Raw genomic sequence first — 27,890 nt, forward strand, 5'->3', positions numbered from 1 at the left:
TGATAGCGTTGTTGAATTCTCTTCCATTTTCTTAGGAGTTCATATTTTTGAGTTACAGAGTTACAGTTGAAGTTTCTTCTTGCCAGTTGAAATAACAATATATGTTTTTTTAATGGTTAAAGTACTTTGGTTGAGGCCTGGTTCAGTACGTTCTTCAGAAATCTTTAAGTGTTTTTATTGTAATACAAATGCATAGTAGATGGTACAGATGCAAAACTAATTTTGTTTCCCGTCATAACATTTTAACATAAATTCAGAAATCATTCATAAAATGAGTGCCTTTTTTAAAGGAAATACGCTTTTTCATTGTTTCAGGCATTTAAATTTTAGAAGTACTTAATTTAGTTTTTGGTTATCACTGATTTTAAAGACATTACGTGGGATGTGTACAGGTCAGCCTTTCAAAGTCCTTTAGGAATTATGTTTTTGAGATAATTCTGCATAACCTTTTCAGAAGCTCTATGATGTGTAGGTGATATAATAACTATTTTAAAGATGAGGAAACTGAGGTATAGAGAATTTAAGTAACTTGCTCAATTAAATAGTAAGTACAGTTAAGTATTAGATCTAGCATTGAGCCTTCAGGCAGTCTGGTTCCAGAACCCACTGTTAATACTGCGTTCAGTTGGGATATATTCAGTATCAGTGGTTAAATTGTTAACCGAGTCTTTGAAGAGTATTAAAATTTAAACATACTTTTTTTTAACAAAATATATTTTTAGGGGCGCCTGGGTGGTTCAGTGGGTTAAGCCTCTGCCTTCGGCTCAGGTCATGATCTCAGGGTCCTGAGATCGAGTCCCACATTGGGCACTCTGCTTGGCAGGGAGCCTGCTTCCTCCCCTCCCTTTCACTCTCTGCTTGTCTCTCTGCCTACTTGTGATCTCTCTCTGTCAAATAAATAAATAAAATCTTAAAAAAAAATATATATATATATTTAGAACTGTTAGTTTTTAGTACAAATATGAGATATATAGGAAAGTCTTAGTGACTAATTCATTGATTTGATTAACCCAAAACACAAGCAAGTTAATTGACATAGAATTGTTTATTAACTGTTTGAATATTGTAAGGACAGACATTGTATGAAACACGATAAAGCTGACGGTTGCTGGTTAATTCGAGATAGCTCGCTTAAGGAAGTGATGTTTAATTACATATAACTTCAGAATAAAGGTATACATATTTCTGAAGCTGCAGTTTGAATAATTGATCCATTACAAAGTTATTTCTCTCATTAATGCCTGCATTAAAAAAAAAACCAAAAATGAAATAGTTAAATTTAAGAATAAGAATTTAAGACTATAGGATTACAAAAAAGAAACTTCTTTTATTAGACTCAGAATACTTAATATTAGGTATTTGATCTGAAAGTAGTGAATATATAGATTAAGAGAAACACATGTGTTACCAAAAAGTAGCTCCCCCCCACCCAAATAGAATTAAAGAGATTGTTATCTCTGGAGTTTAGGATGAATTTTGATACATTTCATCTTAAAAGTACACAGTTGTAGTAGAAGCTTATGTTTCCTTTTTGAAAGTATTTATTTTAAAATTTTGCTTCATATTAATCAAAAGGATAGAGGTAACAAAGCAAAGGAAACCTATTTGGGCTTGGCTTTTTTTCTTTTCTTGATTAATTTGTTATTCAGGTAATAGACTAGTTGAGAATTTTATTGCTTCCAAAATACATTTTGAAGGGACCTGCTTTACTTGTTTCAAGTTGCCTTGTCAGGATTTGAAAGTAGAACAAAACTTTATTTTTAATAGTGAAGCAGGATTTAAATTGATAGGAAGATTCTGAGAAGTAGAAACGAAGGAAATGTAATGTGATTATATGAGTGAGAAATCATGGATGCAAACAACAAAATATCTAGCTAATACAAGCCAAAAACTAATTATTGAAAGGATATGGTTTAGATCACAAAATTGATGAGAAGGCTGGAGAACCAGGCTCAGAAAAGCAGAGAAAACAGAGACCAGGCAGTGAGAGTCTGCTATCGAAGTCATGTTGCAGGAAGTTGGCAGGATGCTACAACTGGATACTAGCAATATAAATTCTAAAACATCTCTTCATCTTGTACTTACTCAATCAAGATTCAAAGTTCTGATCTGAGGTCAAATTGGTTTGATATCGATCATGTTATGTGTAATAAGTAGCAGAAATGGAATGTACCAGTATCAGGTCCCTCCTTCTATAAAGGGATGTGAGGTTTCATGTCCTGCAAAGACTTAATCCTTGGTGGATTGATCAAAATAGTAATGGGAATTTGATGCTGGCAGAAAAAGTGAGTGTCCACTGTCATTAGAAAGATGAGGATGGGGAAGTTTTTTGTCCGTTTATCTTTATGTTGCCTTAAATTCCTTCATTTTGATAACTGCTCAATCGTTTTTAATAACTAGCAGTTTGAATTAACATGTTTTTTTCCAAAAGTGCAAAAACCCTGTGTTTCACACTCAGTTCGTTCTAAATGTGTGAATCAAGGACAGTTTATTAAAGGAATAATTAATGATGTTGTGACGGGATTTTTCATTAGAACAGAGGTGTAACAGTCAAGTAATTTTGGGATTATGGAATATTTTGGAAAGTAGGACCAACTTGATAAATTCAGTGATATGATAGACCATTTCTTTAAACTTTTTTTTTTTAATAGTAAACCTGAATTGTAACTATGGGAATTTGAGCTGTGCTAATTTTTTTCTTTTTCAGAGATAATGGGCCGTATATATTTATTCATATATGACAAAATCCTAGAAAGTAGGAAATAGCTTTTGCATCTTTTTTGTTGATAGTTGGAAAAACTGCTTTTCAGTAACTCTAGTGAGCATCTGAGCAAATGCATACTTTTGCAGTACTTCTGTTGTAGGGAATATAAAGATGATTAGGAAATGGTGCCTGCCCTCTAGGAAGCTCACATCACATAATACCAGTATGGTAACTGCTCTGGCAAGTGTAAACGAAACTTCTTGGAATCATAGGTGAAGGAAAATTTACTTTTTCCAGGGAGGATGAAAAAAGACTTCCTGGTAGAGATAATAATTGAAGTAGGCCTTTAAGGTTCAATAAAGTATTGATAGGCAGAAATAAGACTAGCGTACGAGGTGAGAGAACAGTGGTAGGAAACAAAGTGAGATGCAAGAGTATAGGTTGAAATTTGGGTATGTTAGGTTTGGTATGGTACAAGGAAATAGTGATACACAATATGGTACAGAAAAGTAGTGGAATACTTGATATAGTACAGCAAAGTAGTGAAAGACTCTGATGTATGATAGTAAGTGCTTCTTGAGTTGAATTCAAAAGATATGTTGGAACTTGGATTATGGATATCTGTAGTCAAATGCTCTACCACTGAGCTATACCCCCAGGATTATGGAGATCTGAAAGACCTTGAATTCTGCACTGCTTTGATATTTACGCCATAGCTAGTATGAAGCCATAATCTATCATAAATCAAGTTTATGAGAATAGGAAGTATATTTGGTGACTTCATTATAGTGATTTATGGTGATGAAAATAAAAATAATAACCAGCAGTTACACAGTGCATACTGTGTACCAGGCACTGTTATCTGTTAATTCATTTGATACCTAATCCTGTAACATAGATACTGTTACTCTCTTAAAGATGAAACTGATGCAGAAAGTATAAGTGAGGAAGATCTCCATAGTTAGCACGACAAACTATACTGTTAGTCCTTTCTCTGGTTTTATTTTGGAAGTAACCCCCTCATATTTAAAGGAGACAGTATAAAAGTCATTGATTTTGATAGATATCTTGAGTTCATATCTAGCTTTAATATTTCTTTGCAGTGGTTTCTTCTTCTGTGAGGTGCAGTTTCCCCAATATGGAAATAGATCCATTTTGCATGGTTTTGGTAACAGTTAGGGATAATATAAAGCACATAGCAAAATAATTGATATACAGTAACAACAGCAATTATTGTTAAAATTGCTATAAAAAGGTATTGCAGATCAGTGAGATCGTATGATGATTGTCTTTCTCTGATTGACTTATTTCACTTAGCATAATACCCTCTAGTTCCATCCACGTTGTTGCAAATGGCAAGATTTCATTTTTTTCTTTTTTTTTTTGATGGCTGGGCAATATTCCATTGTATGTATATACACCACACTGATAGGTGGAATTTAAGAAACACGGCAGAGGATCATAAGGGAAGAGAGGAAAACATGAAACGAGGAAACTAGAGAGAGAGACAAACTGTAAGAGACTCTTAATCTTAGGAAACGAACTGTGGGTTGCTGGAGGGGAGGTTGGGGAGATGGGATGGCTGGGTGATGGACATTAGGAGGATATGTGTTGTGGTGAGTGCTGCTGGGTGTTGTGTAAGACTTATGAATCACAGACCTTATCCCTGAAACAAATAATAACATTATATGTTAATTAAAAAAAAAAATCCCCAAGTAAAGCCATTAAAAGGCTAAAAAAACCAAAAAACAAAAAACCAACCAAAAAACCAAAAAAAAAAAAAAAAAACCCACAACCCAAACTAGAAAAACTAGAAACAACCCACATGCCCTTTAATTTGTGAATGGTTAAACAGACTGGTACGTACCATGGAATAATATTCGGCAATTAAAAGAAATGAACTTTTGATATATGTTAAAAAAAAAAAGGTATTGCAGGTAATAAACTTCTTATTTCATCACTGGAATTCTCAGTTCTATGCTGAATATTTTGGTACATACAGAAAGTTATGACATGATTTTATTCTTCAGGTTTATGTTTAGTTTCAGAGATGAAACTAGTGTATGTGAAATAACTGAAGATGGTATATAACTATTTAATTGGAGATTAATAAAGGCTGTAGTATTTGGGAGGATGGTTTATGAAGGAGCTGAACTTGCTCAAATTCTTGGAAAAGCATAAATAGGTTATGATAGATGGAAGGGAGGGAAAGCTTTGTTAATGGAAGCTAAATTGGAAGCTTTATGATGGTAGGATAACTTTTTTGTTCACTCTCTCCAAGTTATGACCTTGTGCATAGTATTTAATAATGCTCAGTAAATATCTTATTGATGAAGTTAAGTCAGGCAGGAATTTCAAAATATTTGAGGGAGGGATCAGTTAGGTGATTGGCCTGCTTGGAATTGACCCTGTTTGGAGCTGTGGGACAAGTAGTGGAATACTTGATAGGTCGTTAATTTTACTTATCTTTCCTTGTTTGGGAAGGATTTTAAATGGGAAACAATGGTTTAGAATTGATTTGATTGGCAGTAGATTGTGTTGATCATTAAGCAGAAGACTGATAAAAGTTAAACTTATGCAGTATCAGTCTGAATCTTGTACTTTATTCTATTTTAAGCAGCTCTATTGAGATATGATTAACATACCTAAAATTTACCCTTTTAAAGTGTGTAGTTGAGTTATTCACAAGTTTGTGCAACCATCTCCACAGTCAACTTTAGAATATTTCATCAACCCAAAAAGAACATCATACACATTTAATAGTCAAACTCTCTTCTCCCTGCCTTCAACCCTTGGGAGTTACTAATTTATTTCCTGTCTTCATGGATTTGCCTGTTGTGGTCGTTTCATATAAGTGGAATAATACCTCTTTAAAAGGTGGATAGTTGGACTGGTGTACTAGCAAAGAGGTTGGGAAAACATTGCTGTCTTTGAAAGAAAAATTATAGGGATGGGTAGAGAAATAAAAGAAGGCTCATGGGTAAAGGAAAATGATCTGGGGGTGGGTCGAGTTTACTGAATATTTAGTGCCATCTACTGTTATCTTTTTTAATCCTCATGAGAGTGAATTCAGTTTTATTCCTTATGAATTAGGAATAGTCTATGATCATGGGAGAGTTAGTAAATGGTGGAACAGACATTTCACTCATGACTTTTTGATTCTAAGGTCCATATTCTTTCTTCCTCACTAGTGAAAAGAGTTTCTGGTGATGTTTACTATGTTATTAATCATTATAAGTGCGCTTCCCTAAAAAAAAAGTGCACTTTTCTTTATTTCATTGTCATAACTTCTTTCCAGTCTTTATCTGATAATTCCAACATTTGGGTCATTTTGTCTTATGTTGAATACTTTTCCTTGGAGAATGGGTTACATTTTAAAATTCTTCATGTGTAGAGTAATTTTGGTTTATATGAAGATACTACTCTTGTTTATCTTCTCGTTGATGAACATATGTTTTGCTTACAGTTTTGGGCCATATGAATAATGCTGTTTTGAACAAGCATGTTCACATCTTTGTGTGGACATGTGTTTTTATTTTGGGGGGTATGTACTAGAAGTATAATTGCTGGGTCATATGGTAAGTGAATGTTCAGATGTTTTCCAAAATAACCGTGTTATCTTGCATTCCATCTATGAATGTATGAACGTTATCTCAGTGTATTTTTAATCTGCATTGTTGTAAGCCCAAAGAGTTGAGCCCCTTTTCATTTATAGCTGTTTCTATTTCTTTTTCCTCAAGTGGCTACTGTCTTTGCCTTTCCTTCTTCTTTTCTTCCCTCCTTTCCTCTTTATTTCCCTTTCTCCCTTATCATCACATTCTGGGTTTCCTATATATATGTTAAGGAGATTAATTCTTTGTCTTTGAGTACAGTTTTTCTCTGTTGGTCATTTTTCTTTTGGCTACTTTTGGTATGTTTTGTGAAGACGTATTTAATTCTTATGTAGTTGAAATACCTTTTTTAGTGTCTGGATTTTAAACTTTAGTTAGAAAGTCTACATTTTATTCTGTATTTTAGGACTTATGGTTTAATTTTTCTTCCCTTTTAATCTTTGATGCATTTAGATTTATATTAAGCATGTATGGTATGGCATGTACCCAATTTAATTCTTTTTCAGGTAGCTACAAAGTTTAGGTTTTTTTTTTAAAATTATGGTAAAATATACACATCAGCACATTGTTAAGTGTGCAGTTTAGTGGCATTGTGTATATTCACATTGTTGTGCAACTATCACCTCCATCTTAGGAATTTTTTCATCTTCTCAAACTGGAACTCCCAAACTGACTGGTATGTCCTACTTTCTGTCTATAAATTTGACTACTCTTGGTACTTCATATAAGTAGAATCATAAAATATTTGACCTTTTGTGATTGGCTTATTTCACTTAGCATGATGTTCTCAAGGTTCACCCATGTTGTAACATGTGCCAGGTTTTCCTTCCTTTTTAAGGCTAATATTCTATGTATGATGTATTTACCACATTTTGTTTATCCTTTCACCTGACAGTGGACATTTAAGTTGCTTCCACCTTTTGGCTTATATACATAATATTGCTATGGACATTGGTCTTCACGCCACTGCTTTTTATTTTGGGTATATACCCAGAAATGGCATCGCTGGATCCCATAGTAATTATGTGAAGAATTGTCACATTGTTTTCTACAGCAGCTGTACCATCTACCTTACTATCAGGAATGTGCAATGCTTCCAATATCTCTACAGTCTCACCAACATTTGTCCTTTTCTTCTCTTTTCTTTTCTCTTTCCTCCCTCCCTCCCTCCATTCCTTCCTTTCTGTAATAGCCAATCTAATGGGTATGAACTGGCATTTAATTTGGTTTTGATTTATATTTCCTTAGTTATTAATGATGTTGAGCATCTTTCCTGTGTGTATTGGCTTTTTGTATATCTCTTTTTTGGAGAAATGTCTATTCAAGTGCTTTGCTCATTTTTTAATTGTATTGTTTATTTTGTGGTTGAGTTATAGGAGTACTTTGTATATTCTGGATATTAACTCTTTATCAAATAAAGATCTTCCTTCACTTAAAAATGAGCTCGCATCTGGATAAACCTATTGTAAGTTGGAAATACCCTACGTTGAAATGTATTTAGTACATCTAAAGTAGCAAACATCATAACTTAGCCTACTTTAAATATATTCAAAAGCTTAAATTAGTCTGCATTTGGGTAAAATAATCTAACAGAAAGTCTGTTTTATAATAAGGTAATATGTAATTTGTTGACTACTTTTCTCAAGTAAAAAACAGAATAGTTGTATGGGTACAGAGTGATTGTAAGTGTATTCATTGTTTATTATGATCAGGTGGCTGACTGGGAGCTGAGGCTCACCGCTGTTGTCCAGCATCACCAGATGTATCATACCGTATATTGCTAGCCCAGGAAAAGATCAAAATTAAAAAATCAAAGTACAGTTTCTGAGTGCATATCACTTTTGCACCATTGTAAAGTCAAAAAATTTTGAGGTGAATCATTCTAAGTTGGGAACTGTGTGTGTATGATTTGTTAGGTGTAGGTGGGGTGTTTTTGTTTTTGTTTTACATTCCATGGGTGTCTTTGCACTCTGTTGATGGTGTTCTGTGGTACAGAAAAGTTACAAATTTTGATGATGTCTAGTTTATTTTTTTGTTATTGCCTGTGCTTTTAGTATCAGATTCAAGAAATCAGTGCTAAATCCAGTGTCATGAAGTTATTTGGCTGTGGTATTATAAATGTAGTAGAAATGATTAAATGTTGTGGTATATCCATATGGTTGATATGTTGTAGGTAGCTAATTTTGTCTTTTGGGGAAGAGCACACTTATTTTGGTTATGTATGGACTGTTCTATATTACCTTCATTAGATTCTTCTTTTAGTGTTTGTTCTGAAAGTAATTTATTGCTGAATATGCTCAGCCTAGGGGATTTGATTTTGACCAGGGATGGAATATTGATTAATCTGGTGAACTTGATAAATGGAGGTTTCCTTAAGGGAATTTCTACTATAAATGGTTTTTACTTCAAATATCTTACTGCCATATTTAGGAGATGGTATTTATGCACATGAAAATAACAATATAGGCCTGTATAGTGACTGGTTGTTAAAATAGAGTTTATTGAATTACTGATAGTTAAAAAGATCAGGACGGACTTCATGGAGGAGTCTTAAGTTGTGGTGGGAGCATTTTGAGAGGGTGCAGTGTAAGCACAGATCACATGTAATGGGGAAATTGCAAGTCATATAGGGAAAATGAGTAATAAAGTGCAGTGTATTTTGAGCTGAATTCATGGAAGCAAATGATGGGAGACACTTAAAAAGTTTAATTGTGGCTTATTGTGAAGTACTGTAATATTTAGCTGAAGGAATCAGAATCATGTAAATTTTTTTTTTTATCTGAAAGGGACATTAGGAATTACTTTCAATGAATCATTTTATAGAAATGGGAACAAGTTTTGTAGGCAGTACAGCTTCATTTGAGGATTTTTAGTTAGGCATTGATTTTTAGGGAGATTATTCTCTGTAGGGGTCATAAAATTGGAAGTAAGGTATTCTGTAAGGGTATTGTGTATAATGACTTGAACTACCTGGTGACTAATGGCAAAAAAAAAAAAAGTGGAGGGATTAGATGAAGGAATAATTAGGTGTTAAGAGAGTAGACTTTTCGGGTGTTGTGGCTCAGACAGTTTTAGACTATCTTGTTTTGTAAGTCTATTGTAATAAGACATAAGTCAGTTCCATTTGTCTCCTGTAGGGGCAAAGTATACTGTTGGAAGATTAGGGAAGTTTTCATATAGAGGCAGTGTTACTTAACTTGAATTTTGTAGGATGGGTAAGAGTTTAGCTGCATTCAGCATCGAAAGGGGAGCATCTCTTGTAGTTGGAAAAGTGTTGGTAATGGCTTTGTGCCATGCAAATGAGTTGGTTTGTCTAGAGACTTAGCCGTTTTATGGCTAGGGAGACTGGTGTAGTGTGTCAGGGCTGCTGGAAAAGGTGATAAAGAACCAGATATTAAGGGAGCTCTTCTGTATGCCTTGCAAAGAAGTTTTGCATATTGATTTTTCAAACGTGAACAGTGGGGAATCTTGGAAGAGGTTTAGTCAGAGCATATCCCATTTGGATCAGTTTATGTTGTCTACTTTTTTTTAGTGATTTAGCATATTCGGCACTCTTAGTTCTTGAACTTAGTTTTGGGACTAAAATATCCCCCAAAGAGAGCTTTTTTTCCTTCTTCTTATATTAGGGGGAAAAATTATGCAGATATTATTAGAATTCAAGAATTTCACAGCAATTTACCTGTTTGCTCTTTAGCAGTGAATTTGAATATGGAATAATGTAAAATGCTGTCCCTTTCTCTTTAAAGCCTAGTCATCATTAATAGGTTTTCATGCATGGCCACAGAAGTCCAGCTGTCTCCTATGTAGCCCACAACATGCAGCTTATCAAAGCTCAGCTTTTATAGTTCCTAATCATCATTGTTATTATTTTCCTGTTGTAAGATTATAGGCTGAATCCACTGTGGCAAAACATTTAAAATTTACAGTTATTTAATGCATTCAAATGGTATGCAAAATATTTAATAAAAAAAGCTCATCACTCTTGCCTGTCACCTACCCAGGTCCTTCCCTAGAGACAAGCGAAATTAGTGATTGCTTTATATTTTTCCAGAGATATTCTATGCCTGTACAAATTATTTTATATGCTCTTACTCCTCTCCCTTACTTTTGTACAACTATAGCACACTTAAAACATTGTTCAGTCCCTTGCTTTGTTCAATTAACAATACATTTTGGAGATTGTTCCATATTAGTCCATAAAAAGCTTCTTCAATCTTTTTAAATAGCTGCATAACATAACAGTATAAATTTAGCATATTTAACTAGTTTCTCACTTCATGTTTAAGTTATTTGCTGTCTTTTGCTGTTATTAGCAAGATTATAGCAAATGGTCTTGTTGCATATTATTTCACATATGTATGAATGTCCCTGTAGGATCTGTTTCTAGAAGTAGAATTTGTTAAAAGCTGTGGGTATAATTTTGGTACAGCTTTGGAAAGTAGGGATGCTTAAATACATTGAAGCTATAGAATTTTGTATATTTACCCACAGTGGAATCACACTTTAATAACAAATGGAAATCTAAGAAATAAATTTGTAATCGCTAAGATATTAGTGAAATCCTTCTAATTTCCCTTTTTGTTTTGCAGGTATACAAAGCTAGGATATGCTGGAAATACAGAACCACAGTTTATCATCCCTTCCTGTAAGTATTTTTTTAAGTCACAAATAAGCTGATTTAAAGATCTTTTTCTGTAGTAGTTAAAGTAAAAGATAATTGTTTTTGACACTGTATAAGATTTAGTTCTTTAAAAACATGGTTTGCGTGAAGTGTGTAAACCTGGCGATTCACAGACCTGTACCCCTGGAGCTAATAATACATTATATGTTTATAAAAAAATAAAATTATGAAAAAGAAAACAAAAACAAAAACAAAAAAAAATGGTTTGCTGAATGTGACCTCGTTTCCAAACCTCTCACCATTCATTTTAGCTGTTTAGTTCTTCGTTTACCAAATCTCTCCTTTTAAAGACAAAAATAAATGAGCTGCTAATTAAATATTTTTTGTTTTGAGGATATTGCTGTTAACAATGCGTGGATTTAAATATTAAGTAGTGCATCCTCCATCACATGTATGTTAAGACTGTTCTTTGGTGTGCGGACGTGATTACCGTTTGCCAGGCCTGGGCTTATTGACATCCCAGATGACATCCCTGAGTCCGTGTTTTAAAAGAAGGATGACATCTCATTTTTAGAGATGTTGATTGACTTAAGCTATTTTCCATTGTCTTTGTTCTGTCCTGTTGTTAACTTCACAGTGGGCTGGCCATCAACTTTTAGTAGTTTGTTAGTAGTTTTAAGAAATATTCTCACACTTGGTTTGTTAGTGTTCTTATTTGTTAGTATAGATCATGTATCTGGTTCTTGATAGACGTACTTTTGTACTTTTGACTTTCAGATAGTTTACCTTTTGTACATTATATGGGAATACCTCTGATGTACTTGTGCTACTGCTATATGAAGACTTGAATGTATCAGATGAAAAACCTTTGGAGCCATTGCTTGGTGATGCTGGCTTCTAGAGTGTCACCAGTTTTACACAGGAGTTTATGTGAATAAATATTTTTGTGTATTGTATTCTTCTTAATTTATGAAAATAAGGAAATAGAAAAATAAACATGTAGGATAGTAGTGAAAGAAACTTAGGTTTCAATCAGTGAAGTTGAGAGCAAGGTAGAAATTATTGGGCTTATCAAAAACTGCCAATCTTTAGTTTCAAATGGGCACTCATTGGACATGAATAGGTCAGTAGTTTTGTAATTAATATAGCAAGGACAAAATTAAACGTGAAATACGAGAAATGCATTATCAAAATTGTATTTAAAAGGGAAGCTTATATAATATATACACACATATATACATACCTATGTATACAGACACACGCATATACAACACACACACAAAAATAATATACATATGCATATGTAATATGCACACATATTATGTATGTTATATATAATACATGTTTTATACACACACACACACACACATACATACATACATACACATATTAAGGCCACCATAACAAAGTACCAAAAACTGGATGGCTTAAAACATTAGGAACTTATGGTCTGGAGGCTAGAAGTCCAAAATCAGGGTGTTGTCAGCAGGGCCATAATCTTGCTGACAGCTCTAGGGGAGAAACCCTCCTTGCCTCTTCTAGCTTCCCATGTTTGCTGACAGTGCTTGGTATTACCTTGCTTGTGTTTGTACTACTCCAGTCACATGGCTGTCTTCTTGTCTTCACATTGTCTGTCTTCTCTGTGTGGCTGAGTCCAAATTCCCTTTTTCTATAAAGACAGCAGTCATAATGGATTAGGGCCCACCCTAATAATCTCATTTTAACTCACGGGACTCTATTTCCAAATAAGGTCACATTCTGAGGTACTGGGGGTTTGGACTTGAGCATAACTTTTGGGAAGATAATTCAACCCATAAAATGCCAAATTTGTTATTTCATAATTTATAATCTTTCATAAGGTTTATGTTGTGGTTACACATTTATTTCATGAGATTACTGATGTTTTATGTTCTTAAGTGGTTGTGTTATCTTTGTTGGAGACCCATATATTGATCTTTTGAACCTTGGGATCTTATCACCATTGTATCCAGTCTCTGTTTTCATCTCTTTGCCAAAATACGCAGTTTTAGTTTTCATTGTCTTTCTTATGAGAAGTTGCAGCATGTTAAAACTCCATTTTCCTATTGAAAGAAGGTTTTTGATTTGGGTATTTTTTTTTCACCAATTTTAATGGTGCAAGTCCAGTGTTTATAACCAGTTTAGATACAGTTGATTGCCACTGATGAGCATGGATATTTGATCTGGAAAGCCTTTTTATATGGTTCAAGGTTATTTGCATATATATTTGTTTTTCAGGGAACTTTGAGCTGTCTTGATGTCTGTGTACAGTATAAATACTAGAGAAGCTTTCTAAAATTTTGAAGGAGTAAACTGGATTTAGAATGTCATTCAGTATTTTCTATCCATTTTATTAGGGATATAATTGTTATTAAATAAAAGTGTAGTATTTAAGTGCATGCAGGTAACTATTTTGAATGAATGACTGCTTGACAGATTCAGAAATTTATAACTTAATTTAAAATATGTCTCAACATTTAGGTCAAAAACAGTATGCTGGATTTCTGAAATTATTTGAGGGGATTATTTTGATTTTTACCTAAATGATTTGAAATTTCCCTTTGTATATGTGATTAGAGTTTAACAGAACCCAATGTCAGTGTTATTTTTAAATTGCAAGTCTGTAATAGTGCAAATAGGAAGACAGCTTTTTTTTTTTAAATTCCCCTTGCAATTTTCCTATTTTCATTTGTTAGTGTTTTTTAGTTTTTTCTTTGTGATTGTCCATCAAGTATATATTGATTTTGTAGGATTATAATTTTACTTAAATTGAAATAGAGCTTACATAGTTTTTAAAAATGCAGCAGAAACATTCCCACAACAGTACTTTTTTTTGGGCTTTTTACACTTGAAGCCTTGGCTGGAAGTTGAGATTTCATTGTGTTAAATGAATTTTGTTGTCAATTTCTTAAATGACTTCTGTGCTTTAACTTTAACAGATTAAGTATGTTAGATCATGTTTTGTTTAATAATACTTTATGATGAAAGAACCAGAAATTAAAATTCTGTCTCATTTGAAAACAAACTTTGACATGTATAAATAACTTTTATTATTAAGGTATTGCTATTAAGGAGTCTGCAAAAGTGGGTGATCAAGCTCAAAGGAGGGTGATGAAAGGTGTTGATGACCTAGACTTCTTTATTGGTGATGAAGCAATAGAAAAACCTACGTATGCAACAAAGGTATATTTTTATGATTTATAAAAATAATATTTTCTTTTAAAAATTAATTTGGGATGCCTGGGTGGCTAAGTCAGTTAAGCGTCTGCCTTTGGCTCAGGTTATGGGATCGAATACCACATTGGACTCCTTACTTGTCCGGGAACCTGCTTCTCCCTCTGCCTGCTTCTCTCCCTGCTAGTGCTCACTGTCTCTCACAAATGAATAAATAAAATCATCAGAAATAATTAGTTCAGTGATTGTGCAATCTGGAATTTTACTCAGTTACAGGCCCAATATCCTCAACTTCTTCACCATAGAAATTTCTTTTTCCCTGTGGCTTTTCCCAGTCTCGCTTTAACTTTTTTTTTTTTTAATCCTGGGAGAAAAATTTTCACCCAAATGAGCAGTATATACTTTTCCATACTCATTAGATCTCGAAGCCATTGATGTGAATGGCTTTCTTTTTCCTCCACATTGCCACATCTAGATACATGTTTAGTTTTGAATGTTGTGTTTGAGGTACGTGAGAGACATCTTACACATTGTTAGGCTGTCAAATAATGTGGCTCTTGGAGCTCTGAAATAAGACAGCTGGAGACAAATATTTGGAAGGTATCAGTTAACCTCTAGAAAGGATGAGATTATTTAGGGGGGTGTACTTGGGAAGAGACCCAAGATGGAGCCTGTTCAGTGTACCATTTAGGTTGGTAGAAGACGAAAAGCCTACGAAGGAGACTGAGAAGCCGTGGTTAGAGAGACTGCGCTAGATGGGAGGGAATGTAAACAGTGTGGAATGCTGCTGCGCTATCAAGCAAGCTAGAGCCCATACATTATTTATGTCTTTAGCTACAAGGATGTCATTTGTAACCTTAATAAGAATAGTTTTAGAAGAGTGAGAACCCAGTGAGGCTGGCTTCAGGTAGGTCGGATTGTGAATGTTAGGCCAGGAAAAAATGATAGTAATATTCAATGAGGTTTGGGTGTGATGGGGAGGCAGAGATAGTTGCATAGACAAGTTGTGGAGTTAAGATGGAAGAGATGTTTAAATAATAACGTGAGAGAGCCATTAGATTTAAGTAACAGGAAAGATGGAGTTCAATCCCCAGGTCTCTGAGAAAGCTAGAGGAATGGGATCCACAGCGCAGATGATCTAATTGAAATGTGGAGGGTCTCATATTATAAAAAAGTGAAATGGATAAGTACAGAATCAGTTTTATAGATTTGGTGAAGGGATGTTGACTCCTGACTTTTGGCCTCTGTTTTCCCTGTGAAGTACATGGTGACATCATCTCTGCTGCCCAAGGAGTCGGAGGAGAAGGTGAAATAATGAGTGATAGGGAGAACATTTAAAATTATCATTGTGAAGAGTGAAGATGAACAGAGTAGGGAAAAAAAGACTTGCCATGCAAAGTTAGGTTCATTTGAGAATAGCAACTACGAATTTTTAATTTTATCCACCTAGTTAGTTATCAGCATTGTGGGAATAGGCAAGTTTAGTGAAGGATCATGCTAGGTTGGGTTTTGATAGGTGGAATGACAAAAGGAAATAAGAATACTCAAAGTGATGGAGCATAAAATCTAAACTCTGTGTATGTGTTTGTGTGTGTTTGGGCAGGTTTGATGGCTAGGGAATAATCACAAGAGCCAGTGGACTGCAAGTGTAATTGTGATCAGAAGTATAGCGGGCTGCTAGAGTGTGGTAGGGGGAGAAGGGCTTGTGGTCAGAGAGAGATGTATTTGGGTTTTAGGAATTTAGAGATGTGATAGTGATACAAAGATCGAAACACGAAAAGAAATCTTTGAAGGTGATGAAGTCAGTGAGCTAAGAAGCCAGAGTTTTTTGCACTGATTCTGTTCTCTTAAATACATTTTTAAGTCTTCCATATGCTACAAACAAACCAAAACAATAAAAACTTCTCAGTCTTTTTTCCTGTTCTTTTTCCTCAGGAGCCTTTTAGCTATGCTTTCCTCCTTTAAAACCGAGCCTTGGAGGCTTAGTCAGTTAAGCGTCTGCTCTTGGTTTATGTTCACTTCATGTTCTCAGGGTCCTGAGGTTGGGTTCAGTGGGGAGTCTGCTTGAAAATCTCTTCTCCCTCTCTTGCTCCCCCTGCTCACTTGCGTGCTCTCTCTCCCTCTCTCTCAAATAAATAAAAATCTTAAAAAAAAAACCAAACGCATCAAACTTACTTAGTTTTAGATTCTTTGTGCTCAGATTATTATTAAGTTCTTTGTTAAAGCCCATTGTATATAATAATCTTTAATCCTTCTTGGTTTGTTTATCACAGAATTGCTCTAATGATTCTCTTCCTAATATTTACATTATGTATTTTAATTGAACCATCTTAAAATATGTTGGGGGAACAATGCCATTGCTCTCTAAATAGTAAAGTATGCGTCTCCTAAGGGTGATCTACAGGATCATTAAATCACACCTGAAAAATGCTGTTCTGATTTAATAATCTCCTTTTTTGGTAGTTTTATTTACTTTTGACATTAAAGGATTTCATTTGTGTTTTGTGTTTTAATAGTGGCCAATTCGCCATGGTATAGTTGAAGATTGGGACTTGATGGAAAGGTTTATGGAACAAGTGATCTTTAAATATTTAAGGGCAGAACCAGAAGACCATTATTTTCTTTTGGTAAGTACCAATTGTAATTTCACCAAGGACATTTTCGAAGAAACTTAATGAGAATGTTTTTATCATATCTATACTCACTAGGGCATATTTTATTGTTTATTAAATTGTCCTATGTCTACAAGACTTTGTTATAATGCTGTACTGTCTTTAAGATCGTCCAGTTCTAGGTTTCAGTAGGGTTGTAATATGTTGAAGTACTGAGGCTTAGGCACTTAGAAAAAGTTCTTTTCATAATTAATACGTAATCTTTATGATAGGAACAGTAAGGTTCAAAAAAAGTTGGAAATACGGCACTTTGCCTTTTTTTAATAACTGGTCTGATTATTATTTCTTTAGTAATTCTCGGCAGCAAAAATACAATGTAATTTTTAAACTTACTTTTATCAAAGCAGTGCATGTTTATAGCTTACAAAAATCAAATGCTCTGAGATTTAAAACAAAAAAACTGACTTCCTAAGTGGGAAAGATGAGGGTTTTATTTACCCTCCTTCTCTTAACACAGAATCCCTGTCTTCTCCCCCTCTTTACAATATAGTTATATGAAATCAGTGTTCTATATTTTATTATAATTTGTAAATATTGTTTATGGGTAGACCATAAACATAAAGTTGAAAGAACTTTAAATACCTGCATGTATACAACCTAGACCCAAGTATTTTATTATAATTTTTTTATGATATCTATCAGGTTCTCTATCACTCCATCTTATATTTTTAATTACTTCAAAATGAGTTGCAGGTGGAGTAGTTTCACCCCTAAATACATAAGCATGCATATCATCACCTAGAGTACATTATTTGGTTATGGTTTTTTTATATATATAAAATTCACATGCTATAAAATGTATAAATCTTAATTCTGCAATTCTGTGGATATTGATCATGCATTGGCAGATTTTCTCTGAAGGTCCAGATAGTAAATATTTTTGGCTTTGAGTGCCATCTGGTCTCTGCAGCTCTGCTGTTATAGCAGGAAAGCAGCCTTAGATGATACCTAAATGTGTTCCAGTAAAATCGTGTTTATAAAAACAAATGGTTAGATGGATTTATCTTGTAGAATGCATGATACAGTTTGCCCAGCTTCTGTTTTTAACAGATGCATACATCTGTGTAACCTAAACCGTTATCAAGAATAGAACATTACTATCAGCCTGGAAAGTTTTCCGCTGCCCTTTCCTGATTAATTCCTGCCCTGTGTCCTAGAGGCAACCACTGTTCTCATTTTTCCAGCACGGATTGGTTTGGTCTATGTTTGAGGTTTATATAAATAGAATTATACAAGTTATGCTCTTTGGTAAGATTTCATTCAGCATAATCTTTGAGACTCATTCACATTGTTGCATATATTGGTAATTTGTTGCTGGATCATATTCTGTTGTATGAATGTGCCTCACTATCCGTTTTTTTGTTGATGATTACCTGGGCTGTTTCTAGTTTTTGACTGTTAAGAACAATTTGGTTATTGTGAACATTCTTACACAAGTCTTTTTGTGGACATGTTTTCATTTGTCTTACATAAATACCTACATACCGAGTTACTGTGTTGTAGGGTAGGTCCATGATTGGTTTTATAGGAAACTCTCAGAGCTCTTTCCAAGGGGTTGTACCTTTGTGCACACCCACCAGCAATGTGTTAGCAATCTGGTTGCTCTATCCAGCATTTGGTGTGTCAGTCTTTTTAAATTTAGCCATTCTGGTGGGTGTGTAAAATTTCTCATTTTGGTTTTAATTTGCATTTTCCTGATGACTAATGATGTTTAGCACTTTTTTATGTGCTTATTAGCTATTAGTATATTTTCCTTGGGAGGTCTTCTGATTATGTTTTATTTTATATAGAACTTGTGTTTTTCTTAGAGTTTATAATTTAACTTGATTTTTTCAGTTTGCTTAGTATGTATCTATCACTAAATTATCTCCAAAGCCTTGAAAAATAGTTCCAAAACTCCTTTCAATAAGTTTAAACACATCAGGTAGTTTTAGCTATTAAAGATTTTAGGTAGGCACAAAGTCTACTCCTAGTTGACCATTTTTTTAAAAAGCCTTACAGTGTTTTCTTAAAATAACAAAAAGATTTAATTTGCAATGAATTCAAGTTTTATTCATGTTTCTCTGTAATTTGTGTTCTTGACATTTAAGGAGTCCTTCTTACCTCAAGGTCAAAAACATCATTCCTCTGCATTTCTGAAGTTTGAAAGTTTTGCCTTTCATTTTAGATATTTGAGAAAACAAGGATTGTCAGATCAGATTCATAAGAATCAGGTCTTATCCAGTTTCAAGATTTAATAATTTAAATGATTTAAGTAATCACGAGGCATACAGGAAACATGAAGTACAGGATTGCAGGTACTGTTTCCTTAGTCCTCTCTTGCCTCATTAGAACGTGTTTTGGCCCAGACTTAAATCTGCAGGTTTCTAAGTGATGTATACGGTCATATAAACGGAAGAGAACTGTGTAAATATCTCCATTTTAATACTCTTAACAGTTACATCACTTAAATAACAGTTTCCAAGAAGCATGGCATAAATTTGTAGAATCTTGGCTTATTTATTATGGTTATAAACAGACCTGGTACATCCTGCTGAAAACATTACATAGGTGAGAATTTTGCCACTAGAAACACCATTGTTATGTCTCCCTGGAGGTCTGTCATTACCCTTTTAGAAGATGATTTGACCAGGTCTCCTTTCTCCCTCTCATTCCTTTTATAAGTGTTTAATGGTGTAATGTAGAAATTTGTTTTTGTGTGTGTGTGTGTGTGAGTGATTATATTCTTTTCATATATGCGTAGATCTGTTTGAATTCTTTATAAAATTTTTCTTTTTTTGGTCTATCTTTGTATCTCTAAATTTAAGATTTTTAAATAAAAATTCTAACAAATTATTTTTTATTTAAAAATTGCTTAAAAGTTGTCAAAATAATCTGGTTTTGTCTGTTTGAAATGTTGTTCAATTTAATAGACTGAACCTCCACTGAATACTCCAGAAAACAGGGAATATACTGCTGAAATAATGTTTGAATCCTTCAATGTTCCAGGCTTGTACATTGCTGTGCAGGTAAGAAAGTTAACAAGTCAAGATAAGCTTGACTCTTGAATTTTTATCTGGTTAATTCACTCTTAAATATATATTTTTTATGACCTCAGAGCATATCATTGTTCTCTCCTGAATCAATAATTTAGAAATCATGGTAAATAGGAGTTTGTAAAAGAGAAATGTTGAAGGAAGTAAGTTATTGATCTGTAGATAATTTAAGGCTTTTCATGGGACAGAAATAAGGGTATTAATATTTACTGAGCGTTTATTTCAGGTCAAGAACTTTATATACATATTCATTTATCCTTGAAACATTTGTTGTGTCCTTTTTTCATTGTTTTGATTCACTTACTGCTAGATATATTTGACCACTTTCTCTTTTGTGTCCCTCTGTATTCTGTGTGTCATAAATTCCTGTAATAATTTATTAATATAAATTTCAATAATATTGAGCTTACTTTGTAAATGTATCTTCATGGAATGGCTTCTCTCCCACCTCTCAGGATCACAGCTCCCCTCTTACCCTATAGCAAATGTGATGCCTAGCATATCACAAATGCTTAATAGGTATATAAACTATTGTATAGTTCTCTTAGTAACAGTGATCATGATGTGTGATTCTGTGTTAAAATAGGAGGATGTCCTGGATAACTTTCTAGGTCCCTTACAGCTATTATATTGCAAGTAGGTGAAAGTTTAGCTCTGTTTTTAATTATTGGACATATATCTTGATGGAGGCTTGGATTGTATGAAATTCGGTTTTTAAAAAATGAATTAGCTGTGTTAATTTCTTAATTTGTAAACTTAAAAAGAATTATACTCCATTGTCCATTCCAGTCTTTTTCATAGAAAAATATAATTTCATCAACTTTTGTTTCCTAATTAACTCATGTATTTAGAAGTGTATAATGGCTTTTCCTGTGGTTAACTAACTTGTTATATATTCCTAAATGCATGTTGCAGTTAAAAATTTGGAACTTATTTTGATAGAGGTACTTATTTATATGTATGGAATAACTAGTGATTGGGTGCTTGTGTATTTCTTTACCTTACTTACACTTTGTGGTTTGTATACAGGCTAGCCCATATAAACATAATTTTAAGTCCTAGCAGTCTTAGTGCTGTGATACTTGATGTTAGTCTTCCCCATTTTGGCCTGCATAAAAACATGGGAAATTTACAAATATGCCCCTAGAAGTAAATACAAGCTTGTTACATTTTTCTTAAATTGTAGTATGTGAATAATTTTATTGCATAATGTAAATTAATTTTATGTATTTTCTTGTCAGAGATGACTGTAGGTAACCCTTGAACAGTACGGGTTTGAACTGCATAGGTCCACTTACATGCAGATTTTTTTCAATAGAATACTATAAATGTTTGTCTCCCTTATGATTTTCTTAACATTTTTTTTCTCTAACTTATTTTATAATAAGAATACAGTATATGATATACAAAATCTGTGTTAATCTACTGTTTATGTGTTCTGGTCAACAGTAGACACTTGGTAGTTCAGTTTTTGGAGAGTGAGAAGTTATACTTGGATTTTCGACTGCTTGTGTTGGAGGGATCAGCGCACCTAACCCTGGTGTTGCTCCAGAGTCAACTGTACATTTAAAATTGAAGTACTCCATGAAATATTTTTTTCTATTAACTCTTTGTGCTTGTTTTTATTTTCTTGCCTGTCATATTTTTTGGTCTAAGGCTGTTCTTGCCTTAGCTGCCTCTTGGACCTCAAGACAAGTAGGAGAACGGACATTGACTGGTACAGTAATAGACAGTGGAGATGGTGTCACCCATGTCATTCCAGTGGTAAGGATATTTTAAAATTACCAAATAGTCCTATCAGATAACATATCTGGCAGAGTTAAATGATATGAATTAATACTACTTTTAAAAAATTTTAAACATTTGAAAAATTTGCACTGATTGGGCCATTTGTTCATCTAGGGCTGTGTTTTGCTCAAGTTAATATTAAAATTCTATAAAGAAATTCCAAAATCTTTCTTCTGCTCTGTAGGTTTGTACTATAATTAGGGTATGATTTAAAAATAGTAGAAATGGTTTCTAATTCATAATTAGAAGATGTAACGGGAATGGTAAAAGATATTGTGCATTTTTTTTTTTTTAAGATTATATTTATTTTGTAGAGTGTGAGTGAGAGCATGAGTGGTGGTGGGGAGGAAGAGGCAGAGGGAGAGGTAGGAGCAGACGCCCTGCTCAGCAGGGAGCCTGATGCGGGGGCAAGATCCCAGGACCCTGGGATCAGATCCTGAGCCAAAGGCAGATGCTAAACCGACTGCGCCACCCAGGTGCCACTATGCCTTTTTCTTTTCTTAAACATGGAATTCTGTCTTCTAGTTTGGATGTGTCTGTGTTACATGGATTAGCCAGTTGGTAGTCTCTCTTATCCTTAATTAACAGATTTCAGTTTGGTGCGTAGGTTAACTAATAATTTGTTATAAGCACGTGTCCATTAATGACTTTTGGGAATTATTTTTATTTATTTATTGTAATTAAGCTCTGTGTCCTGTGTGGGGCTTGAACTCAAGACCCCAAGATCAAGAGTCACATGTTCTACTGACTCAGCCAGACAGGTGCCCCTGGGAAATTTTTTTTTTTTTTTTTTTAAATAAAAAGGTCAAGTTACAATTGTACTTTTTATGGTTTGTATTTAGTAAAGTATATTAAAAAAAATGCATCAGATTGGATTATTTGTCAGAGATGGCATTTTTTCTGCCAAGGCCTTTGTACTTCTAATTCTTAATGGCAAATTAGGGTTTGTTTGTTTGTTTTTTTTAAAGATTTTATTTATTTATTTGACAGGCAGAGAGAGAGGAGGAAGCAGGCTCTCCGCGGAGCAGAGAGCCCGATGTGGGGCTCGATCCCAGGACCCTGGGATCATGACCTGAGCCAAAGGCAGAGGCTTTAACCCACTGAGCCATCCAGGCGCCCCAACAAATTAGGGTTTTTAATGGTGCCTAATACATTAAAAATGACTACTTAGAATCATACTGATAGATAGATGTATAGAAAGGTATATCTTTAAAATTTATTATATTATTATATTGACCGTCCTGTAAGAAATGAAATTATTTTGAACTTTTCTTCATTATTAGTCATTCCTATTTTTAATGCATCAGGCAACTTCTGTACCTCACGGTGACTACTTTTAGATTAGATGTCATAATCTACCCTCCCAGTGTTATAATAGTTATAGTAATGATTCTTCCTTTTTTAGTAACAGCTTTCTTGAGATAAATTTTACACACCATACATTTCACCTATTAAGTAGTGTGTACTTGTGGATTTTTTTTTTTTCACCAAGTACATCCATTACCACAGTCAATTTTAGAACACTTTTATTGCTCTAAAAAGAAACCCTGTATCTGTTAGCAGACAGTCCCCCCGCCCCCCCGATAACCTTAGCCCCAGGCAACCACTTATACGTGTTCTGTATCAATAGATTTGCCCTTTCTGGACATTTCATGTAAATGGAATCATACAGTTACCGCCTTTTATGACTGCCTTTCATGAAGCCTAAGGTTTTCAAGATTTATCTAAGATATAGCATGTATAGCACTTCATTTCTTATTATTCCCAAATAATGTTTCATTCTTCGGTTATACCAGATTTTATTTTGCTATTGGGGATACTTTAATATCTTGGAAATTGGGATGTGTCCAATATTTTATGTTTTTTTTTTTTTACTAGTTCAGTTGGCAACATATTTTTCTTTATTAGTGGTACATAGATATTCTTTTTTATTTTTTAAGATTTTATTTATTTATTTGACATACACACACAGAGATCACAAGCAGGCAGAGAGGCAGGCAGAGAGAGAGGAGGAGGCAGGCTCCCTGCTGAGCGGAGAACCCGATGCGGGCCTCCATCCCAGGACCCTGGGATCATGACCTGAACTGAAGGCAGAGGCTTAACTCACTTAAGATTTTCATTTAAACCTCAGAATCTATAATGTAAGTTACATTGAAGACCTCAGTTTACTCATTAAAAATGCAAATAAAAGAATTGCCTTAGGTCACCAAATAATACGTTGGGGAGCTAGGATTCAAGCTGGTTTCGTCTCACCCCAGTCTTAACATCTGCACAGCTAATCAGTAATATCAGTATCTTGATAATATTCAAATAAGGTAATTTTCAGATACATGCTATCAAGTGAATAAGAATGAATTTTCATAAGGGTATTAAGAATTGGATATTCCTGTGTTTTGTTCTCTTTTCCTTCTTTTTTGCTTTCTTTTGAACTAATGGAGTACTTTTTTATAATTCTATTTTATCTTTATTGACTATTAGCTATGTTCTACTTCTTTGTTACTGTCACTTGCTTATTTTTTGGTGGTTGCTCTAGGGCTTATAATAAACATCTTTAATTTATAATCACAATCTGTTTTATAAATAGAAGTGTACAATAGTGTACTTCCCTTCTACACTATAATAGTCACTCATTTTACTTCATGTTATAAACTTATAGTACATTATTAATTTCTTTCACTGTAGGTAGTATATTAGTTTTGTTAGGGCTGCTGTAACAAAGTACCACAGACTGAGTGGCTCTCAAACAATAGAAGATTACTTTTTTCCACAGATGGAGGCAACAAAGAGATCAAGATATTGGCAGGGTTGATTTCTTCTGAGGCTTCTCTGTGTCTTCTCTCTAGGTGGCCCAATTTTCTCCATTTGTTTGCACATGGTCTCCTTGTGTGTCTGTGTCCTGATTTCTTCTTTTAAGAATATTAATCGTATCAGATTAGGATCCACTGTAATCACCTCATTTTAACTTAATTATCTCTTTAAAGTTCCCGTCTCTAAATACAGTCACATTGTTGAGGTATCCGAAGATAGCTCTTAAACATACGAATTTTGGAAGGGGTAGGCCATATCAGCTGAGAACAAATCACCATCTTTATTATTATTATTATTTATTTTTTATTTTTAAAATATTTTATTTATTTATTTGACAGAGAGAGAGAGATCACAAGTATGCAGAGAGGCAGGCAGGGAGAGGGGGAAGCAGGCTCCCTGCCAAGCAGAGAGCCTGATGTGGGGCTCGATTGATCCAGGACCCTGAGATCATGACCTAAGCCGAAGGCAGAGGCTTAACCCACTGAGCCACCCAGGCACTCCCAAATCACCATCTTTAAAAGAGAATTTGAAAAAGATAAATTTCTTTTATATTTATGGACTTAGCATTTTCAGTGCTTGTTTACTTTGTGAAGGTCCAGATTTCCATCTAACATTATTTTCTTTCTTCCAAGAATGATGGCCTTTAGGATTGATTTTTTTTTTTTTAAAGATTTTATTTATTTATTTTAGAGAGCATGCGTGCATGTAGGGGTAGGGAGGAGGGAGGGGCAAAGGGGAGAGGAGAGGAAGAGAAGAGGGACAAGCAGACTCACATTGAGGTGAGAATCCCTACGGAACCAATCCCACAACGCTGAGACCATGACCTGAGTTGAAATAGAGTCGAATGCTCAACCAGCTGAGCCATCCAGGCACTCCTGGCCTTTAGTATATTTTACCATGCTGGTCTACTGATTAGGAACTCTTTCATTATGTACATCCTTTGAAAAAGTATTTTGCCTGCATTTTTTGAAAGATTTTTACTTGGTGTAGAATTTTAGGCTGATAGTTTTTTCCTTTGAGTATTTTATAGTAGATCTAATTGTGGTTCTAATTGTCATTCTATTGTAGTTCTAATGTCTTTTGGCTTAAATTGTTTATGAAAATAATTCTGCTCTGTCATTCATTTGCTTGTTTCTTTGTGATATTACTTGTCTGGCTGCCTTCAAGATTGTGATGTACCTAAATGTGTTGTCCCCTCCCCCCTATTTCTTCTCCTTAGGGTTTGGGTTTGTTGAGCTTCTTGAAGGTAGATTTGTAGTTTGTTTTTTTTTTTTTTTTTTAATCATTCCTGAGAATTTCTTTATTTCTCGACATTTTTTCGTATCCCCTCTTTTCCTCCATATCTTTGGGGAATCCAGTTATGTGTCTCTTAGGCTACTTAAAGTTGTCTTACAGGTTACTAGCACTCTGTTCATTTTTTTCCTGATCTTTTTTTTATCTCTGTCATTTTGAGTAGTTCATTTTTTGTCTTTAAGTTCACATTTTTCTTTATTGTTTGGTTTGCTGTAATCACATTTAGGGTATTTTTTAATTTTAGATTTTTTATTTTTCTCCATAGCAGTTCTCTTTGGATCTTTTTACATCTTTCTTTCTCATTCATGTTTCCATTCATGATTCCATTCTTGATTATGAGGAATGTATAGTAGTTGTTTTAATGTCTTTTTCTATGAATGCTATTATCTTTGATATTTCTGTTTCTTTCTCTTGAATTTTTTCCGCAGTCAGGGGTTGTATTTTCCAGCTTTCTTGCTTGGGTATAATTTTTTATTGGGTACCGTATGTTCACATTGTTATGTCCTGGATTTGGGGAATTTTAAAGATACTTTGAGGTATTTTTCCTGGGATACAGTTAAATTACTAGGAATCAGTTGGATTCTTTCAGGGGTTCCTTTTAAACATTATTGAGCAAGTCCAGAATAATCTTTTGTCTGGTCCTACTTTGTCTCCACTCTTGAGGCACTCTTCTGAGGATTCTACTCAGTGTCCTGTGTTTGAGGTCTTGTTACACTGGCTAATGGGAATGCAAACTATTCCCAGCTACAATAAGCTTTGAGGATTGTTTTGTTCCCACTTTCCAGGGGTTCTTTCTCTGGCTTTGATGGTTTCCTAACATGAATGTGATGATTACTAGTCAGCCAAGGTGTTACTTTTCACATCTCAGAGCTCTGTGTCACTGTAGCTATTTCAGCTTTAGTAGTTTGACATGTAAGCTGTAGCAGTAGACTTCCCTGAAATCTAAATTTTGTATCCTCAACTTAATGAGACTTTCTGACTCTGCTTGAGTTCTTCCTCCCATTATTGCTGCCTAGCAACTCTTCTAGGCAATGAGATGGGCTGTTCATAGCACTCATCTTGTTTGCTTTCCCTTCTCATTGGGATCACTGCCCTATTCTGCCTGTTTAGTGTCGGAAAACGTTTATTTAATTTGTCCTTTTTTTTCCCTTTAATGTGAGAGGTTAAATTCAATCCCTAATACTCTGTCATGGCCAGATGATATTCTTTGTTAATGAAATTTAATTTTGTTACATTATTTTTTGTACTTCTGACTCATATCTGTAAATTTATGAATTGTGTAGAATTTAATTATTTGACACTATAATAATGCATAGAATGCCTCTGCCTTGTGAAATTGGTACCTGCTTTATTAGGAAAAACGAGTTTGTAGATTAATGATCAGATTTCCTACAAAGCTATCTAAATTGTTTACTGAAATTATTAAAGATTTTAAAATAATTTCCTATCTGGTTTGCTATCAAAACATTTAAACTTCTGAAATTTGTCATTTCTGTGTTGTTAAGTCATTTCAGTCTTAGTTATAAACTCTTACCAGTAAAAGAGTAATCTAAGTTGCTGGCCATTCTTGTTCATAGTATCTGTCCAGTGTTATAAATTATACAGTATTGTGAGGAATATGGTTGAAGAATAAAGACTAGAAGAACTCTCCTGGGATAAAGCAGTACTTGGGAATATATACACACTAACTTGAGAAATTAATCTTTGATGATTATTTAGGTTATTTTAATTTTGAAATCACTGAAAGTAAATTTGCCACTTTTTTTTTCCCCTGTATAGGCTGAAGGGTATGTGATTGGCAGCTGTATTAAGCACATTCCAATAGCAGGACGAGATATAACATATTTTATTCAGCAGTTGTTGAGAGACCGAGAAGTAGGAATCCCTCCAGAGCAATCCTTGGAAACTGCTAAGGCAGTAAAGGTAAAAAAGTAATGATGAAAGTGTAATTCAGCTAGAAATTAAAATCAGATTTATAATATTAACATGAAAACTCTCAGGTGAAGAATGGTACTTTAAAAAAAAAACAAAAACCATTTTACTTAGCCAGTTATAAATTATTACCCTTAGTTATATATATGTTTTCTCTTTATTTCTTGTAAGGAGATTTTGTGGGATGATCAGCTCCGTGCTTTGTTGTCTCCACATTTCACATTTGAGTCAAGA

The 27,890-nt window shown here is 34.1% G+C and overlaps 1 protein-coding gene across 1 annotated transcript in view; it reads left to right on the forward strand.

Moving 5' to 3' along the window:
- Positions 1-27,890, forward strand: part of ACTR3 (actin related protein 3) — a 53,784-nt gene that overhangs the window by 8,567 nt on the left and 17,327 nt on the right. Inside the window, exons 2-7 of the mRNA XM_032856193.1 lie at positions 10,905-10,960; positions 14,013-14,137; positions 16,645-16,755; positions 19,713-19,808; positions 21,492-21,599; positions 27,504-27,647. Coding sequence (XP_032712084.1) covers positions 10,905-10,960; positions 14,013-14,137; positions 16,645-16,755; positions 19,713-19,808; positions 21,492-21,599; positions 27,504-27,647 — 640 coding nt within the window. The remainder of the gene's footprint in view (positions 1-10,904; positions 10,961-14,012; positions 14,138-16,644; positions 16,756-19,712; positions 19,809-21,491; positions 21,600-27,503; positions 27,648-27,890) is intronic.

Source organism: Lontra canadensis, unplaced genomic scaffold, assembly GCF_010015895.1.
Source record: "Lontra canadensis isolate GAN:19392208 unplaced genomic scaffold, GSC_riverotter_1.0 scaffold11, whole genome shotgun sequence".
NCBI classification, from domain to species: domain Eukaryota; kingdom Metazoa; phylum Chordata; class Mammalia; order Carnivora; family Mustelidae; genus Lontra; species Lontra canadensis.